Consider the following 20,708-nt stretch of genomic DNA (forward strand, 5'->3'; position numbering starts at 1 on the left):
CTTTATTTTTTTTATCTTGTTAATGTTTTGCCATTTTTATTGTATTTATGTTTAGGAAAATTCCCAAAATAAACATTATTAAAACAAATTTCTAGTTTTAGGTATTAGCAAGCATATATTCTCTATAACATACTATTAATTTAGAAGATATGTATTTCTATATTATAGGCAAGGTTGTTAGAGTTGTTCCCTATATTAGGAACATTCTTTGTGTGTGGCGGGATTCATTCAGAAAATACATCAGTAACATTTTTATGGTATCAAAGAAATCCCTCCGATCCTAACCACTGTGCTCAATTTTTTTCCTTTTGTTTTCTGTTTTATTCTTTCATTCATGGCAGGAGAAAATTCCTCTGGTGATGTTCATGCCAAACCCGATCCTAAAACCCTTCACCCCGTTTATTCGGTAACCAATATCCAAAACAAAATCCGTGTTTTAGATGGCGAAGAAGTCACATATTCATGCTGGACAAAATTATTCAAACTCCATGCCAAAGGTTATAAAGTTTCTCATCATATAGATGGGACACCACCTCCGGCCGTCACTGATGCGACTTACGAGTCTTGGGCCGAGGTCGATGCCATCGTCCTGCAGTGGATTTACAAGACCATCACCAACAAGATCTTGGCTCGCGTTCTCGTTGCAGACCCAATAGCACAAGAGGCATGGAACAAGATCCGGGAAATTTTTCTTAACAACATGGAAGCCCGGGCACAACTCATTGAGCATAAGTTTACAAATCTTACTCTTGCAGCATGTTTGTCCTTAGACGATTATTTCCAGCAGTTAAAAGATCTCGCCAACCAACTGGAAGATGTGGAAAAACCTGTGGACGAGTCCCGACTCGTGATGCAGATGATTAAAGGCCTTCCAAGTGAGTACAATATAGCCGTTGCCACCATCAATCAAGGCCCAAACACATGGGATCAAGCTTGAAATCGAATCGGACTGGAACAATTAAGGTTGCAGGCCCAAGCTCAGGTCAACCCCACCCAGTCGACCCTAGCTGCACCCTCGCAATCGATACCTGCTCCGTCGGCTCCGCCTAATCAGAACCAAAATCAACCTCAACCACATCAACATACCTACAATAATCAGTCTCGTGGTCAAGGTAGGGGACGAGGAAGGGGCGGCGGCCGTGGGTATTATAGTCGCGGCGGTCGTAACCTCCATCACCAGTCTTCACATGGGTGGAACCCTGGATACTCACAACTCGAGTTGATCAAAAAAACCGGTTCCTGGAACCGAACCGGTGGACCCGAACCGGAACCGAAGCGGTTCCTACCCGTTTTTGGTAGGAACCGGACCCTATCTGATTCAACCCGATGATCCGTGACCGGTTCTTGCAATTCTGAGTGGGGGCGGGTAGGAACCGGAACCGGTTCTAGCCGTTGGATCGATTAAGCCGTTAGAAATCGTTTTTTTGGCCGTTTTTTGACCGTTGGGGTCAAAAATAGCCGTTTTTTGGCTACCCCAAGCACCCCACTACTAGTATAAATAGGTATTTGGTGTCATGGGTTTATCACAACACTCAAAACGCAAACCCGAACGCAAAAAAATACAAAAAAACGCTATTACAACGTTTTGAGTTCTCTAATTTCTTGTTTTCTCTTCTTCTATATTCATATTTGTTGTTATGGCTGCCTCACAATCATCGGTTGGTCAAGGTTCCAACGCCGAACCAAGTTTCGTTCGTATTGTACCTCATAATCGTAATCAAGAGATTTGGTGCAATTGGGATTTGGTTGAATTGAGTGACCATTCATTGAAGGCTCGGTGCAAGTTTTGTGGGGTTTATTTAAACCCACTTTCGAATTCAAATTTGAAGAAACACATCGAAAAACCGTATTGCAAGGCGTTGAAAAAGAACGTCGATTCGCAACAAACGCAAATGGATAGTGAAGGCGGAATATTTACATACCAAATTGATCGAGTTCAAGATCGTATGGCGAAGTTTGTGATTCAAGAAGCTTTGCCGTTTAGCCACTTCGACAACCCTCGCTTAACCGCCATGATTCGAGATACGCTTCAACCACAATACACTCACGTAAGTCGTCATACTCTTAAACGTTATTGTTTAAAATTGTGGAAGAAGGCCAAAGAGGTACTAATTGCATATTTTGAAAATATAAATACGGGAATAAACTTAACTAGTGATGTTTGGTCGGCTCCACATGGTTTACCCGAATCTTATCTTTGTGTCACCGCTCATTGGGTAGACCCGTCAACTTGGGGAATGATGAAACGCACCATTGCTTTCGAACTCTTTGAGTATCCACATACGGGAGATAATTTGTTTGAAATTTTAGATTATGTTATAAAAACTTATAAAGTAGAAAATAAAATATTTTCAATGGCATTTGATAACGCGTCGAATAATACATCGGCGGTTGATAAATTAAAATTAAAATATACGCCGATTTGCAATGGGGTATTTTTTCACTCAAGGTGTGTTGCACATATCATTAATTTAATCGTGCAAGACGGACTTGCTTCGGATGAGGTTACATCGGTTATAAACGATTTTAGACTAATGATACATGAAGTTTTTAAGAAAAGTAAAAAAAGACAAACGGATTATAGAAAATTTTGTAAAGATACGGGAAGAAAAGCTTTGGGAGCTAATTGGGATGTACCTCATCGATGGAATTCCACTTGCATAATGTTTCAAAGTGCTTTGGAACAAAGAGAAACTTTACAAATGTTTCATTCTAGTCTTGCCGAGAATGATTTGGCAATCCCCTTTTCAAATGAGAAATGGGAAATTATCAATGACTTATCGACTTTTCTTGAAGTTTTTAAAACATCAACTACGAAACTATCGGGAACGTATTATCCGACAAGTCCCTTGGTTCTTTCGGAGTTATTTTTAATGGTTAACAATCTTAAAGAATTTGAAAATAAAAGTCCAATGTTTTCAAACATCATATTACCAATGAAGTTTAAATTAAAAAAATACTTTCTTGAATTGCCACCGGTTTTTACTTGCGCCGCCGCTTTAAACCCAATGTTAAATGTTACGGGGGTTGAATGTGTGATAGACGAAATTTTTTCAGCCTTAGATATGCATGAAATTGACCCAAACTTTTCAACAGAGGCAAAAAATTATTTTAACTTGAATTTTAAATTTATGTATGGCTTTTATTTAAATAAATATGGGTCAAACATACACATGCCTATGCCGGGGGGGTCTTCATCAAGTTCAAGTGCTACTAGAGTACGAGATCCCATGATTAGCCTTATGAACACCGTTCGCAACGTAACGGCTAAAAAACAAAGGGGTAACACCCCTTCAAGCGAACTAGGAAGGTATAGTGCAAATGATTACTCTACCGGTTTATCCGAAGAGGAATATGGCACTTTTGATGTTTTGGCTTGGTGGAAGGTAAAGGAAACCGAGTTTCCGATTCTTGCCACCATGGCCCGTGATTTACTAACCGTCCAAGCTTCTACGGTAGCTTCGGAATCCGCTTTTTCTCTTAGTGGCAGGGTAATATCGGTGAGAAGAACAAGACTAAATTCGGAGTCGGTGGAGATGTGCATTTGCTTAAAGGATCACTTGGACTCAATCGATCGTATTCAACACGTAACCACTCTCGAAGATGAAACACCACTTGATGTTCGAGTGCACGACGAACAAGAAGGCATTTCTACAAGTAATTCCGAGGAAGAAGTCGCCGCTCAATAATTACGACGAACAAGAAGGCTTTTCTAGAAATAATATGTCACAACTTTATATTTATAAGTTTAATGTTTTGTTAGTTTGTTTTTGAAGATTTTAAAACATGTAACCTTTTTTTTTTGAACTTCTTAAAGTAAGTAAAATGAATTTTATGTTAATTGTTTTGTTTATTTTTCATGCTATACAAATACGAATCGTAGTTTAGAATCCAAATCGCAAACGAAAAACGAAAAAAAAAAAATTTTTTACACTGTAACCGGTTGGAACCGGTTACAGTGTAGGAACCGGTAAGAACCTGTTAGATAGGTTAGGGGTCCGAGGGTGGGAGAACCGGTTCGGTTCCCTAACCGGTTCGAGCCTGGAACCGGTTTAAAAGGGGGTTTTGAATATAGGAACCGGTTAGGAACCGGTTCCGGTTCCTAGTCCCAAACCGTTTTGAACATCCCTACTCACAACAAAGCTAGGGTGGCTTTCAAGGATGGAATGGACCTTCTCAACATGGCTGGACCGGGCCTCCACCATGCCCACACCCAGCCCAACCTAATTGGGCCTCATCCTGGACAAATAAATCAACACCATCAGCTCCTACAAATCCGCCTCCAGGCTTTTAACCCCAACCTCTACAAGCCCATATGGCGTTTAATGGGTATAGGTCAGCACCCGGTCCGAATCCGCTATGCCCTACTGAACTTGGAGCGGCACTTCAGTCTATGCAAATTAATCAGGGTGATACTCCTTGGCACATGGACACTGGTGCATCATCCCACCTAACCTCTCATCAAGGTAAAATTCAATCACAATCTACTATTCCTTTTAACGGTACTATACTTGTCGGTAATGGTTAATCACTACCAATTTCTGGATCGGGTAATTCCCCCTATCAACTCCCAAACAAAACCATTCACTTAAATAATATTCTCCTTGCACCCCATGTCATTAAAGATTTAATTGTTGTTCGTAAATTTAGTCGTGAAAATCTTGTGTCTATTGAATTTGACCCATATGGTTTTTCTTTGAAGGACCTTACCAATGGACGGATTCTTTCGCGCCATGATAGCACAGGGGCTATCATGTAATAAGCACAGGGGCTATCACTCCGACCTCTACCCGTTTACCGAACCTACTGTCGCTTTTGCAAACTGCTCAATCACAACTACTACAAACAACTGGCACAACCGTCTTGGGCATCCGGAACATCCTATCTATATTTACTTTCTAGTCGTTCCTTTATTTCATGTAATAAGGATATTTCCAATATTTGTCATTCTTGTCAAATTTCGAACAACAAACGGTTACCTTTTAATGAATCTCGTTCTATAACTGTGCTCCCTTTTACATCGTTCACTGTTATTTATGGACTTCCCTGGTTCTTAGCAAATCTGGTTATAAATATTACATGGTTTTTGTTGTTAATTTTACAAATTATTTATGGGTTTATCCCCTTAAATTCAAATCCGAAGTCTTTACAAATTTTACTAAATTCTATAAATTTGTTCAAACCCAATTTCAACGCAACATTAAAACTTTTCAATGTGATTTGGGTGGTGAATTCGATAACCTTGATTTTCATAACTTCGCCTCCACCCACGGGCTAGTTTTTCGTTTCTCGTGCCCGCAAACTAGCCCGCAAAATGGTCGCGCCAAACGTATGATTCGATGCATTAATGATATTATTCGCCCTCTTCTCATGCATGCCAACCTACCACCCTCATTTTGGGTTGAGGCACTTCACACCGCTGCTTACTTGCATAACATACTACCAACAAAACGTCTTAATTATCACACTCCGACCTATGCTCTCTACAACCGCCACCCCACATACAACCATTTACGTGTGTTCGGATGTGCATGTTACCCTAACCTATCCGCAACCATGCCGCACAAACTCTATCCTTGATTCACCCGTTGCATTTTTCTCGGGTACCCGTCGGACTATCCTACTCATCCGCCCCCTCCCACACTGCCTTCACTTAGAAACCTCCCATACATCCCAAACTACCTCCAACAATCCACTACCCTCACCAACCTCTTCATCGGCCCACCCCACTACACATTAACTAGAACCTGAGCTGACACCAATCATCCCGCCACAACCCGAGGCGACAACATCTACACCCAAACACACCAGTTACCACTCTATGCAAACCCGCGCAAAATCTGGTATTTCAAAACCAAATCTAAAATATAATCTACACACCACAGAATCTCCCAAACCGACCTCCCCTATCCCTACCACGTACCAAAAAGCTCTATCCGATCCAAATGGAAATTGGCCATGATTGATGAGTTTAAAGCGTTGAAAGAAAATGGTACTTGGGAATTGGTGCCATAGCCAGATAACCACCCTATAATACGTTGCATGTGGTTATTCCGATATAAATTTAATCATGATGGGTCCTTAGAACGGTACAAAGCACGCTTGGTGGTCAACGGTAAATCACAAACATTAGGTGTTGATTGTGATGAGACATTTAGTCCGGTAGTTAAACCAGCCACGATACGCACGGTCCTCTCGATCGGCTTGTCTCGTTCTTGGCCGATTCACCAGTTGGACGTCAAAAACGCTTTTTTGCATGGAAACCTTACCGAAACAGTCTTTATGCACCAACCGGCTGGTTTTGTTGACCCGAATGCACCGAACTTTGTGTGTAAACTTCGTCGCTCTCTTTATGGCTTTAAACAGGCACCACGGGCGTGGTTTGACAGGTTTTCTCAGTTTATTGTCAGTAAGGGGCTTAAAGGAAGTTCGTGTGATAACTCGTTCGTTTATCGCCAAGATAATGATATGGCATATTTATTATTATATGTGGATGACATTGTGATAACAGCTTCTTCCACTGCATTTCTGAACAACATTATTCGGTCGCTTTCGCAGCAGTTTGCAATGAAAGATTTAGGCCCGTTACACCATTTTCTCGGCATAACCGTCACATGTGATCAAAATGGACTGTTTTTATCTCAGTCTCAATATGCTTTGGATATACTTAAACGGGCCTCCATGTCATCATGCAACCCGTGCGCCACTCCGGTTGACACGGGTGCTAAACTTGGGGCAGAAGACGGCCCATTGCTTGAAGACGGGACTTTATATCGCAGCTTGGCAGGGGCGCTACAGTACCTCACATTCACTTGTCCCGACATTAGTTATGTGGTTCAACAAGTATGCCTATTTATGCATGCTCCACGAAAACCCCATCTTGCCCTTATGCAACGGATCTTATGTTACCTTTGAGGCACACTTGATTATGGCTTACGGCTAACGCCATCCTCCCCAACATCCATGACAGCATATTTGGACGCGGATTGGGGGGGCTGTCCAGACTCGAGACGATCCACGTTCGGATATTGTGTATACTTGGGAAATAATTTGGTATCATGGTCCTCCAAACGTCAGCCCACAATCTCTCGGTCTAGTGCCGAGGCTGAATAACGAGGCGTGGCGAATGTGGTTTCCGAGACTGCTTGGATTCGAAATTTATTAAGAGCTTCATGTTCCCATTACTCGTGCAACGATAGTGTACTGTGACAATATTTCTGCGGTTTACCTATCCGGCAACCCCGTGCAACATCAACGCACGAAACACATCGAGATCGACATACATTTTGTACGTGAAAAGGTTCGCCTTGGTCATGTTCGGGTCTTACATGTTCCAGCTCCATATCAGTACGTTGACATCTTTACAAAAGGGTTACCTCGTGAATTATTCCAATCATTCCGAACCAGTTTGAGCGTCAGTCAAAATCCCGCTCGAACTGCGGGGGCCTATTAGCAAGCATATATTCTCTGTATCATACTATTAATTTAGAAGATATGTGTTTCTATATTATAGGCAAGGTTGTTAGAGTTGTTCCCTATATTAGGAACATTCTCTGTGTTTGATGGGATTCATTCAGAAAATACACCAGTAACACTTTTATTAGGTACCATTTGCAAAAAATTCTAGAAATAGGTATTATAAACTAGTCGTGACGAGTAATTTGTAGAAACCAATTAGAACTTGACACGTGCCCTTAAACTAACCGTAACGAGCACGTTCACTAATCATTTACTCGTCACAACTAAATAAGTTTCATGTCTCGTAATCAACGTCAACGAGTAATTCATAAGTTCTTTAGTCGCGACGAGTAGATTATAAGGTTAAACTAGTCACGACGAGTTAACTACTAATAAACTACTCGTATAAGGAATGTAAACCGGGTAAACTAGTCGTCGCGACTAAAGGACTAAAGAATTACTCGTGGGCGTTGATTACGAGGCATGAAATTTATTTAGTCGTGACGAGTAAATGATTAGTGAACGTGCTTGTTACGGTTAATTTAAGGACACGCGGCAAGTTTTAATTGGTTCTACAAACTGCTCGTCACGACTAGTTTATAAAACCTATTTCTAAAATTTTTTTGCAAATGGTACCTAAAACTAGAAATTTGTTTTCAAAAATGCTTATTTTGGGAATTTTCCCATTTTCTTTGTATTTTTATTTTAAGAATTTTATTTTAATATTATTTTTGTTACTTTAATTCGTATATTTAGAAAAAAAAAGATAATTTTAAAGAAATAATAATTAAGTAATAATTATAAGAGCTGCATACCACTGTAAGGTAAATTAAAAAAAAAATAAGTCCACCGTTAACGTGGGTCATGAAAATGGGCATTTAGGAGGGCTTACGATTAGAAGAGTGTGACTCTAAAGTTAAAAAAGTTAATAAATAATGTTATAACTGTAATTAAAAGGAGTCGTGATTCTAGAGAAATGCATAATCACAAATGAATTTCGTGGACTTTTTTGTATTTATTGAAATTAAAAAACATGATTTACAACTTACCCAATACATAAAAGATGAAAAGCGTAATGTGGCCAGATTTATATGGAAAATACCATGTTTTTTTTAATAAGTCCCTCATTAACCATGATTATCATGCGTATATGATTACTTACAATTAACAAATAATAACTTCATGGGCAGGTTTAACTTCCAAGTTGATGTTGTTGATTGCAAGAATCCTAACAAAACACTTCCACAACTAGTAAATAAAATACTATCATACAATTCTACAACTAGTAAAGTGTATAAAGAGATACTAGATAGTCTAGACGCACCATTTAAACAGTGGGCTCATAGTTCCTAAATAAAGTTGCCTATGCCCAACAAATTTATGCATATAAAGACATGTCTACTACAAAGGTACAGACACTTGAAATCAATTAACACAATACAGAGAAAAACATGTATGAAGAGAGAGAAACAGAGGGCCACCCTCTGTTAAGAGGCAACGGAGATGAAGACTCCAAAAATCCAAGCTTAGGTTCATCAGAAATGGAGTCTTTAACCAGCATCTGTGAAGTCATCCTGCAACCTCTTCCTCCCAATTCCCTTAATCATGATCAACAATCAATCCAACAGTTCTCCACTCTTTCAGCCTCCCAACAACCAATTCCGAATAAGGTAATACCAGTTTTGTTAATTCAAATAAAAAGAAGAGATTATATCGATACAGAAGGCAGCCTGACAACAAGCTAACCTGGCATCAAGCTGCGTCACTGCCCTTTTTAAATATCGAAATTAAGTCGTTTAAAAATAATATTTATAGATAGTGTTAATTAAATTCAAATTGATGAAAGCCTCCCAACACCAATTCCGAATAAGGTAATATTAGTTTTGTTAATTCAAATAAAAAGAAAAAAGTAGTACTGTTTACATCGATACAGAAGGCAACCGAGCAACATGCTGCGTCGTTGGCCATTTTTGAATAGCAAAATTAAGTCGTTTAAAATAATATTTATAGATCGTGCTAATTAAATTGGAATTGATTGAATTGTTTAATAGGTGGCTCGGACTTTGGTGAACAGGGGATTCTTTGAAGCAGTGATGGTGGTGAGATTGGTGTTGAAGCTGCTTTCTAGTAGGATTGGTACTCTTTTGATCGCGGGATCACTCTGTTTTTCGCGTAAATGGCCGTACGTGAATAAGTTCTCGGAAATTGGTTTGGATAAAAGGGAAAAGATTGTGCAGAGATGGTTGAAACATAGCTTTTTAACGCCGATACGACTTGGATTCGTGTTCATCAAGAGTCTCTGTGCTCAAGTCTTTTTCTCGCAGGTAAATCAATATAAACGAGCACTGCCTGGCTATGATAAAAACTAGGTAACAAAATTCACCGTGTTATGGCGACACAGCGATATGAATTTGGACAGTATTGGTTGAGTTAGTTACAGAACCGGTACAAAACTCAAAAAGTAAATTTCTAAATGCCCAAAACAGTTTCGGCGCATGTATAACTTCTGATCAATGCGACACGAATTCGGCCAGTATGAGTTATGTTTCTTACAATACCGGCATTAAAGCCAAAAAAATAAGTTATTCAAAACAAAAAAACTAATGAAAAAAAAACATATTTTTTAAACAAAAATGGGTAAACACCGGTCATTGCGGCGGCTAATTGACGTGAATTTGGTCGGTAATCAGTTAGGTTCGTTATGGTACCGGAACTAGACAAAAATAAACTTGAAAATGAACATATTTAAAAAAAAGAGTTTGGGTAAAACCCAGGTGTTGCAGTGGCTGGTCGACGCGAATTCAGTTGGTATCGGTTAGGTTATTTACGGTACCAAAACTAACAAAATAATAAATTCGTAAAATGAACGTATTTTAACCAAAACAAAAGCATATCTGAAACGTAAGAAAAAAATCAAGTAAAACATTCAAGAAGCTTATTTGTTGCGATGGCTATGGTTTTTAAATCTATATATAATATGCATTATTGCAAAGGTGTTAACGGTTCATTTTTGATAGAAGTTAGTAGGGGTGAGCAACTTAACCGCCATAACCGTTAAATCGAACCATAATCGATATAACCAAACCGATTTTAACCGATAACCGACATAACAAGTGAGTCGGTTAATAAATTTTTAAAAACCGCCAAATACGGGTCGGTTTTGGTTAAAGATAATTCCAAAACCGCCATAACGGAACCGACCCATTTGTTTAACCAACAATATGTTTGGGATTAACTTCCACCAAACATATTGTTGGATTATATCATGTTAAAGTTTTTGGTCCAACGTTTGTTATCAAATTAAGTTGAATTTCATTGTTCGATTATATAATATCATTGTTTTTTTTGAACATTATTAATATTATGGATTATATACTTTGTAGATTATGTCATGTCGTTTTTTGTAATAACTGTTATCAAACTTTTAGGCCAATTACATTGTTTGGGTTACAGTTAACCGACCTATAACCGACTCACTATAGCCTAGAAAACCGATTAACCAAAATCGTCATAACGGGTCGGTTATGGTTATGGTTATGGTTATGGTTATCCATTAACCCCCATATCAGTTATAGCTATGAGTTTGGCTCAAAACCGCCCTAAACCGACCCATGCACACCCCTAAAAGTTAGGTTAACGGGCTATTATTGTCTTGTAAAAATCCAAGCAAAGCTGGCCGGTTCAATTTTGCGGTTTTTTTATTTTTTTAAGATCAGTAGGATAAACTTTATAAAATGATAAAGATGGTTTATCAATATGATACATATACATAATTGTATATTTCAAAAAGGAAATTTTTAAAAAGTAACATATATTAAAAGGTTAAACTAGCTATTTGATACATAGTTGTGGGTCTAATTTATAAACTGTTAAATCTTCAAAATCAAACTGTATAATTTCAAACCAGCTAGTTGTGCCGTGCCGTGCCGTTGGAGACGATTCAATCGGTATCGAAAATTTGTTAATACCTCTACTAAATGATTGGAAATAGAAATTTTTGGTATTTTGTAAGTAAAGTTTGATTTGTGACACCAATCTGATAGGACCTAAGCGTTAATTCTGGACCTAGAAGAGACCCTTTGAACAATTATTTGGTCATACCCACTATGAATCATGCAACATGGACATTTTTATATAGTCATTCCAACAACCGCTTTCATTGTCATGGTTGTTAAAATGTGAATGAAGTCTAGAACCTGTTAATTGTACTAGAGGTGTAACTTTTTGTATGGGTAAAATTTTATAATTCTTTTTTTTTTCTTCTCCGAACGATAGCTTTCACTAAAAGATATAAACTATCAAATCGCTAGAAGCCACAACAAAACAACAAAAGAATGAAAAAGAAAAAAAAAATACACCATGTGCTCATAATTATACCTTGAAAAGTTACTTCTTTTTATTATAAAGTAGAACTGTTTTGTGAATTAAAAATCAGATCCCTCACCAAGAACGCGTACATAAGGGGCCGTTACATCACTCACTAATTGAATGCCAAAGGCTTTATATAAGTTAGATTTAGAGCAAATTCCCAAAATAGGCCAAAGTAGGAGAGAGAAACTCAAAATAGGCTAAATTTTGAAAATTTTCCAATATTAATCCAATCAAAACTCATGGCACCGATGCATTTGATTTCTCGCCAATGGTTTTCGGCCACCACTAAAAGTCTGACACGCATAAAGAGACTGACACAATACGATATTTTTGCAATCAAATCTTTCAGCCCCGTTATTTTTGGTATGAAAAACCGTCTCCGCGAAAACCATCTCCTCCGTAATGTTTGGTCCTGTTTTCATCTCCTTCGTGAGTTTCCAAAAAACGTTGTAAATCGTGTTTCTTTGAAATTCATCAGACCGTATGAATTTCATATGAGTTTCGTCTTCATAGATGAATTTCAATTAAACATGCAAAAAAACACAATTATGTCTCTCTTCTTTCAATCAAACATGCAAAAAAACACCATTATTTCACTTGAGTTAAGTTATCATTATGTAAGTTAAGTTATAACTGGCCAGGTGGCACGCCGGTGGTGTGTGGTGTTTGGCGATGGTGGTTTTAGTTGCTGGTTCGAATCGACAGAGTGTTGAGAGATAAGGGGTGGGAAAGTGACTGAATTATCACGATGGAGGAGGCCGTTGATGGCGGTGTATGGTGATGCGCTGCAGCCAAGAACCAAGGGAAAGGATGGCAGCCAATTGTGTATCAAGGTGGTGAGGGTGATCAATGATGAGATGGATGAGGAAGATGATAGCAAAGAAGTGGAAGAGAGAGAAAGAGAGATGCATATTTGATTGAAATTCGTCTCCAAAGACGAAACTCACGTGAAATTCGTCTGGTCAGATGAATTTCAAAAAAACATGATTTTTGACGTTTTTTGAAAACTCAGGGAGTAGATGAAAACATAACCAAACAACACAGAGGAGATGGTTTTCGTGGAAACTTTTGTCATACCAAAAATGACGAGACCAATAGATTTGAATACAAAAATATCGGATTGTGTGTCAGCCTCTTTTGACGTATCAATCTTTTAGTGGTGACCGAAAACAATCGACGGAAAACAAATGTGATGCCTCTGCGAGATTTGGATGGATCATTAATAGAAAGTTCTTTAAATTTGAACTAAAATAGGCTTCTCTCCTATTTTGACCTATTTTGAGAGTTTGCGCTTAGATTCATCTTAAACACTTTTTTAATAATCGATCATGTACAATATGATTATAGCACCACATTATTATAATAGTTTTTTATCTTGTTTTTTAATCAAAGTTATTTATGAGGTTGTATATAAAAATATACATTAAATTGTGTGACTTTGTCACGGTGACTTCCCGTTTTCCTTGTCTTTTTATTGATCGGCTGACTTCATTTTTTCTTCAAGTGATTTAACTATGCTCCTAAGGATTATTTTTCGAAATCATGACCACCATAGTTACATAATAAATCTAGTTTTAATTAAATTTTACAATAATATAACCGTTTGACCAAGTTTATTCAACTTAAAAGTTTACACGTTTCCAAATTACGAAAATAAGCTGTGTATGAGCTACTAATGGCCGACTCATTATAATTCCGAATTGGGCAGAACTTAAACGAACTCAAGTTTATATTATGACTCATTTAATACATGTGTTGAGCGTCAATATCTTAAACGATCTAAACAAGCCTTTTATTCATATTTAACTTTTTCGAATATATATATATATATATATATATATATATATGAGATAATTTAAGAAGCTTGTTGAGTTTTAAGAATTTAAGAACTTCATTTTTGATCACACATTTAATTAAATAGATTAGATTATGTGGTTGAGATTAAATGTATTAAAAAATTAAAGTAGAAGAGAGAATAAAAATGTACAGTGATTACACTAATTTAAACGTCCGTTACACCTATGTAATAAGTCGACTCGGTGCGTAAACCATTTTGTAATTTTTTTATATACATGTAATCTACATATATTTCGTATATGTAAAAAAAAATTAAAAAAAAATTGCTACCTTAAGTTCTTTCGGGTTCTTAAAACTCAAAGTGGTTCTCAAAAGAAATCTCTCTCTCTCTCTCTCTCTCGTATATATATATATATATATATATATATATATATATATAGGGTAAGGTTAAAATGAAAACTCACTTGAGTTGTGAATATCCACGAAAACCCTGTGTAATATCGTTTTTTTTTGTTACATGTAATATATGTTGTAACATTTAATACAAAACATCGAAACATCAAAAAAATGTTTTGTTATTTTTTAACATTTTTTTACTAATTTTTATATATGTTTTCAGGAGTGAGAAAAAGTTATATTTATATTCACATTTTTTATTCACTTTAATTGTGGACCACAAGATTTAAACATTAATTAAAAATATGTGGTTGAAAATGGGTTTCTAGAGTTTTCACAACTCAAGTAAGTTTTCATTTTATATTTAGCCTATATATATATATATAAATGGTAAAGTTAAAATACAAAGGACAACAAAAATGAGAAGGACGAGAAGAAATCTAATCCATTGATCTTGGATTTGAATGGTAGAGATTAATTTAAAAAAATTAAATTGATGAAAATGGCATAAAGGCAAAACCCACTTTTGTTGACTTTCTCTTTCCACATGCAATGCATATGTTAATTCCCCCATCATTTTAAAACGTCCATAACTTTTTCATGCAACATTATTTTTCTAAAAAAATTTCACATAATAACAAGCGTTTTTTTTATCTTTAATATGAGTATCATATTGTTATATAAAAATAAATAGTGGGTTTTTATATTGTGTTATTGGTTGTTCATTATGATTTTTAATTGGTTTTTTGTATGCATTGTGTTATAAATTTTGGTCATTGTGTTATCAATTGATACTCATATTAAAAATAACAATTAAAACAAAGATTACGTCATTGTGTCTTTTATTTGTCATTGTGTCTTTGAGCTCATCATTTAACTTTCTACTTATCATTTTGTTTTAGTCATTGTGTATACATAATGTCATTATGTAATATGTAATTTCCATTGTGTTTTACGTTTCAGGTCATTGTGTTATACGTATTCACCATTGTGTTTTGCGTTTAAGGTCATTGTAGTATTCATCATTGTGTATTACGTTTCATGTAATTGTGTAATATGTACTCATCATTGTGTTTCATGTATTAGATAATTTGTTGTTATTTTATCATTATATTTACGTATTATTGTTACACAACCCTATCATTAGCATTTTAAAAAACACAATGATGATTTAAAAGACACAATGACGAAAAAACACAATAACAAACAGAAAGACACAATGACGAAAAGACACAATGATAAACACAAAGACATAATGACGTATTTTTTTTTTAATTTTTATATAACAAAGTCATACTTATATTAAAGATAAAAAAAAATTGTTATTATGGTGATTTTTGTTTTAAAAACTAATATCATATTAAAAAGTTGGGTTTGGATCAAATACAAATGAAATTAACGATGCTAAACGTGAGAATCAAGTAGAGTAATTATATATACAAGTAGAGTAATTATGTAATTACATCATAGAGTAATTACGTAATTACTTTATGGTGTAATTACATAATTACTCTACTTGTATATATAATTACTCTACTTGATTCTCATGTTTAGCACGTTAATTTCATTTGTACGTTAACCTTCCCCTATATATATATATAGGGTTAGGTTAGAATAAAAACCCACTTGAGTTGTGAAAACTCTAGAAACTAATTCTTAACCACATGTTTTTAATTAAAGATTAAATCTTGTGGTCCACAATTAAAGTTAATAAAAATGTAAAAGTTTATTTACATTTTCTCTCTCCTGAAACATGTATAAAAATTACTAAGAAAATGTAAAAAAAATAGTAAAACATTTTTTTTATGTTTTCGATGTTTTGTATTAAATGTAACAAAAAAAAACGTTGTTACATAAGGTTTTCACGGGTTTTCTCAACTCTACTTCTTCTATATATATATATAGTTGAGTTATTCTACAAAAGCCAACAAAAATAAGAAGTGTGAGAAGCCATAATTGATTAACATGTGTTAAGTGGGACCAAAAGTAAAATGGTATAAAAGTAATAGCACATATTTTCTCTCTCCACATGCAAGTCACATGTCAATTCCCTCATCATTTTAAAACGTCAATAACTTTTTAAGGTGAGGGTTAATGTACAATGAAATTAGTGCTAAACATGAGAATCAAGTAGAGTAATTATATATACAAGTAGAGTAATTATGTAATTACACCATAGAGTAATTACGTAATTACTCTATGATGTAATTACATAATTACTCTACTTGTATGTATAATTACTCTATTTGATTCTCACGTTTAGTACGTTAATTTCATTTGTATTTGATCCAAACTCTCTCTCTCTCAATATATATATATATAATATATATATATATATATATATATAATGTAATTTTTATTATATACACTATTAAGATAAAGAAAATAGCTATATACTATCTTACACATAAAAAATTATTTACATGAAAAACTATCATACATATATAAATTAAATCATTCCGTTAATACACACACACATTAAACAATTATTACTATATATAATTAACAAGTTTGGTGCCGCAAATGGCCTATTGGGCCACTTGACGGCACCGTATTGGTCGTTGATTTCTTTTAGTTCGTTTACCATAACAAATATAATGGAAATCTACAAACGTCATTTTTTTTTGTTATAGTTCTGAAACCATAACAAATTTAAAAGAAACCGACCGAGTTCGCGCAAACTCGTGGCCTTATTTAAAGCCCATGACTGACAACGCTACCGACCGACCCCCCCGCCACACAAATTGGTCATTGGCCCACCTCAAGTTATATATATATATATTTTTTCATTTTTTAGTTATAGTACCGGAAGGTACGTAATCAAAACGACCGAATTCGTGTTAATTTACCGCCTCAATCCTCGAGACCGAAAACACAAGTACCAATGGTGTCTATATTGTAACGCACGGGTTTTGCCAACGCCTGGGTTTCAACGCTGGGGTTTCGCCAGCTGCCCAGGCGCAACACGCCAGGTAGAAAAACTAGTTAATAAATAATGAACAAGTTGGGATGAGCTGAGGTTAACTTGAATTTGAAAAATTACGCACGGGCCAAGCTCGAACAGTACTAAGCAAGCCGTGTTCATAAGGTAAGTATGCCGAGTTCGTTTGCACTTTACACTCCTACATCCTGACGGAATTTTACATGACCAATAATGAAACCAAGCACGTGCCCATGATATTTACGTTTTTTTAATAATTGCAAACGAAAATTACACATAAAGACGGAATTCTCGGCTTTGGCCCCATAAACCTTGTAGGCCTAGATCCATAACAAAATTTAAACAATATTTTATTAATTTATTTATTATTATTTTTTGTGGTTTAAGAAATGTATGTAGTTTTTCTTAAATCAAAATACCCCCTGCTTGATTTTCCAACAGGTTGATGAAAACTCAAACAATCCATCATGGGAAGCCATCGGCTTTCACGTAGACATTACCAAAGAACACCCTAAAGAGGATCGACCATTACAAAAAGGAATAGTGGAAATCATCAACGAAACCGATCATACACTAGTTAAATCCCTCATGCAAAAAGGCCTAGACGTGACATAAAACCTCAAAGAGAGCATCATCAATATAAACTGTGATGCAGTAATCATTGGCTCCGGTTGTGGTGGTGGTGTTGCAGCCGCCATACTCGCACAATCTGGCAAGAAGGTGGTGGTTCTGGAAAAAGGAAACTATTTCAGCCAAACTGATTATTCTAACCTCGAGGGTCCTTCGTTGGGCCAAATGTACGAGTCGGGAGGAATCCTTCCGACTCTTGATGGAAAAGTCATGATCCAGGCTGGATCCACCGTCGGTGGCGGCTCAGCAGTTAACTGGTCCGCCTGCATCAAGACGCCACTGACGGTTTTAAAAGAATGGGCTGAAGACCACAAAATAAATTTTTACAAAACAAATGAATACACTTCAGCAATGAACAAAGTGTGTGAAAGAATCGGTGTTACCGAAAAGTGTATAAAAGAAGGGTTTCAGAATCAAGTTCTACGAAAAGGGTGCGAAAATCTTGGATTAGGAGTGGATTATGTTCCACAAAACGCGTCCGAAAATCATTATTGTGGTTCGTGCTGTTATGGATGTCAGTCCGGGGATAAAAAAGGGACAGGCTCGACGTGGTTGGTGGATGCTGTGGATCATGGAGCAGTGATTATTAGTGGATGTTAAGCTGAGAAATTATTATTAACAAAGAATTATCAAGGAAAGATAAGAGGAAAGAGATGTTTAGGAGTGATTTCACATATTTTAAGTGAGAAAAAGTCTAAAAGATTACATGTTAATGCAAAAGTGACTATCTCTGCATGTGGGGCGTTGCTGACACCACCTTTAATGATATCTAGTGGGCTGAAGAACCCTAATATTGGAAAAAACTTGCATCTTCATCCTGTGATAATGGCATGGGGATACTTTCCGGAAAATGATTCGAATCTGTCGGGTAAAAGCTACGAAGGTGGGATCCTCACATCCGTTCATAAACCGGGTATATATACTTCCAACCATATACCTTTGTTTAAAGATTTTGCCAGAATGTTTTTGCAAGAAAATCAGTTTTGTACGTGGCAAATAGATGATTGCTAAGCATATACATGGAAATTATTAGTGAGAATAATGAATCGGTGAGGTGTTATGATAATTAAACAACTATACATGCTATAGGGATATAATGGTGATAATTGTATAGAGAAACTAATTATCAAACTATATCTTATAATTAAGCCCCTAAACCGTTTGTGGACGAAAACATTATGTTCATTTAACTAAAAAACGAATGGACATGCACAATTTTTTTGTTCAATTCGTTGAATGAAGGAAAATAACACGTCTCATCCGTTGTTAATCCGTGTATCTGTTGGTTCATTTATATTTATTTAAGTACACTTGTTTAGGTTCATTCAAAGGTGTTCTTTTGCAAATCAAAATTTTACATTCACTACAATTAGTCTAGTTTTGAATTTAAGATATCACCCATTGCAATATAGTCTGTTTTATTATTTATTTAGGCCCAATATATTGATGTCAGCGTTCACTCGGTTATGCTCATTCACCCATGCTCAGTTATTTTCATTTGCTTGTGTTTGTTTACATTTGTGAACTGATTGTTTTAAACTATTAACAAACGAACAAAAACTAACATGAACACACTCATTTTCTCAACAAATAAAAATTGACAAGAAAACCACATCCGTTTAGTTGCTTGTGTTTGATCATTTAGCCGGTTAAATTTAAATGAACGAATACGAGCATGTCCTGTCATTTTCAGTTGGTTTCTTTTAGATAATTATATTAAACCATAACTGATATAGTATATCTAACACCAGGATGCGATGAGAACTACATCTTGGAAGTCCCCTCACTAGGTCCAGGAAATTTTGCCGTGTTAACTCCGTGGGAATCCGGGAAAGATTTTAAAGAAAGAATGCTGAGATACTCTCGAACAGCTCACATTTTCTCGCTGGTTAAAGATTATGGATCTGGTGAAGTGAAATCAGCCGGAAGAATCAACTACACTTTCCATAAGTCCGACACTGAAAGCCTCAAGAAAGGGTTGAAACAGGCGATCAGGGTTTTGATCGCGGCAGGAGCGAGTGAAGTAGGAACTCAAAGTTCCGATGGCCGAAGATTCAAATGCAAAGGGAGTAGTGATGAAGATGTTGAGGAGTTCTTGGAGACGGTAGATGCAAAAGACGCAAAAGACGGGCCTTTGTCAATGGTAAAAGATTGGAATATTTATTGTTCTGCTCATCAAATGGTGAGCTGCAGGATGGGACAAAGTGAAGAAGAAGGCGCAGTTGATGAAAATGGTGTGAGTTGGGAAGTAGAAGGGCTTTATGTTTGTGATGCAAGTGTTTTACCGTCCGCGGTTGGTGTTAATCCGATGATTACTTTAGAAGCGACTGCTTATTGTTTGGCACAAAAAATTGCAAACACGTTTTGATATTTACAAACTTGATTTGAGTTTGTGTTTTTCTAGTATTTGTGATTGTGTAAGTATGCATATATCTTAAGTTGAACAGAAGTGTTAAGTAATAAGATCATAATTATATATTGTGTTTGCATAATAACACGATGAAAAATGTACAAAACTAAAAAGAGAATTAAGTTTTGTTTGAGGTACTAATAAATTAACCGAAAAGCAACTTAATCCTTCAAGTGATTGTTGATTGTAGATTAGGTGTATGTTTATTATAAGGCCTTTTAAGTTAACTAAGCCCTCCTAACTAAAAGCAGTATCGAATGGAAGAATTTGTTTGATAGTGTCACTAACTTAACAACAAAAGTAAGTGTAAAAGACCGAATTTGTTTCAAACTAATTAGAGAAGATAACAGACCAAATATGCGAGTAGGTATGAGCATAAAGAACATTTTTATGTAATTTACTCAACTTTAAAGTATTAATATGCGTAAAGTAAGAACAACGTCAAAACAAGAAAAAAGGAATCCGATTAAAACGTTGTTTTCGTGTCAATATCTAAAATTCATGTCATGTTTTTGTGTCGCATTCAACCTGCCAATCTGCAAACATGAGCTGTTTAACGTCTCTAAATATACTTGTATGAGACAATGAAAAGATTTTGCTATTCAACTCAACACATGGGGTTGGTCCTAATTCCTAACCACTTCTATCATTGCCGAATATTGTTTAGGTTACAGGCAACGCTAGTTAAAAAGCTAAGGTACCGAA

At 36.0% G+C, this 20,708-nt stretch overlaps 1 protein-coding gene and 1 pseudogene across 2 annotated transcripts; both read left to right on the top strand.

Annotated features, from left to right (window-relative positions):
• Positions 1-334: 334 nt before the first annotated feature.
• On the top strand, positions 335-937 carry LOC143550383 (uncharacterized). Its single transcript, XM_077041040.1, has one exon. The coding sequence runs from the start codon at positions 335-337 to the stop codon at positions 935-937; it is 603 nt and encodes a 200-aa protein (XP_076897155.1).
• Positions 938-8,889: 7,952 nt separating this feature from the next.
• Positions 8,890-20,018, top strand: LOC143550392 (long-chain-alcohol oxidase FAO1-like; annotated as a pseudogene). The gene is made up of 4 exons (XR_013138319.1): positions 8,890-9,128; positions 9,510-9,782; positions 17,405-18,506; positions 19,345-20,018. The product of XR_013138319.1 is annotated as a long-chain-alcohol oxidase FAO1-like (transcript).
• Positions 20,019-20,708: the final 690 nt, after the last annotated feature.

The sequence above is a fragment of the Bidens hawaiensis genome, unplaced genomic scaffold (assembly GCF_021521415.1).
Source record: "Bidens hawaiensis isolate Kalapana, Puna unplaced genomic scaffold, B.hawaiensis_p1.1 tig00016036_1, whole genome shotgun sequence".
Lineage (NCBI taxonomy): Eukaryota > Viridiplantae > Streptophyta > Magnoliopsida > Asterales > Asteraceae > Bidens > Bidens hawaiensis.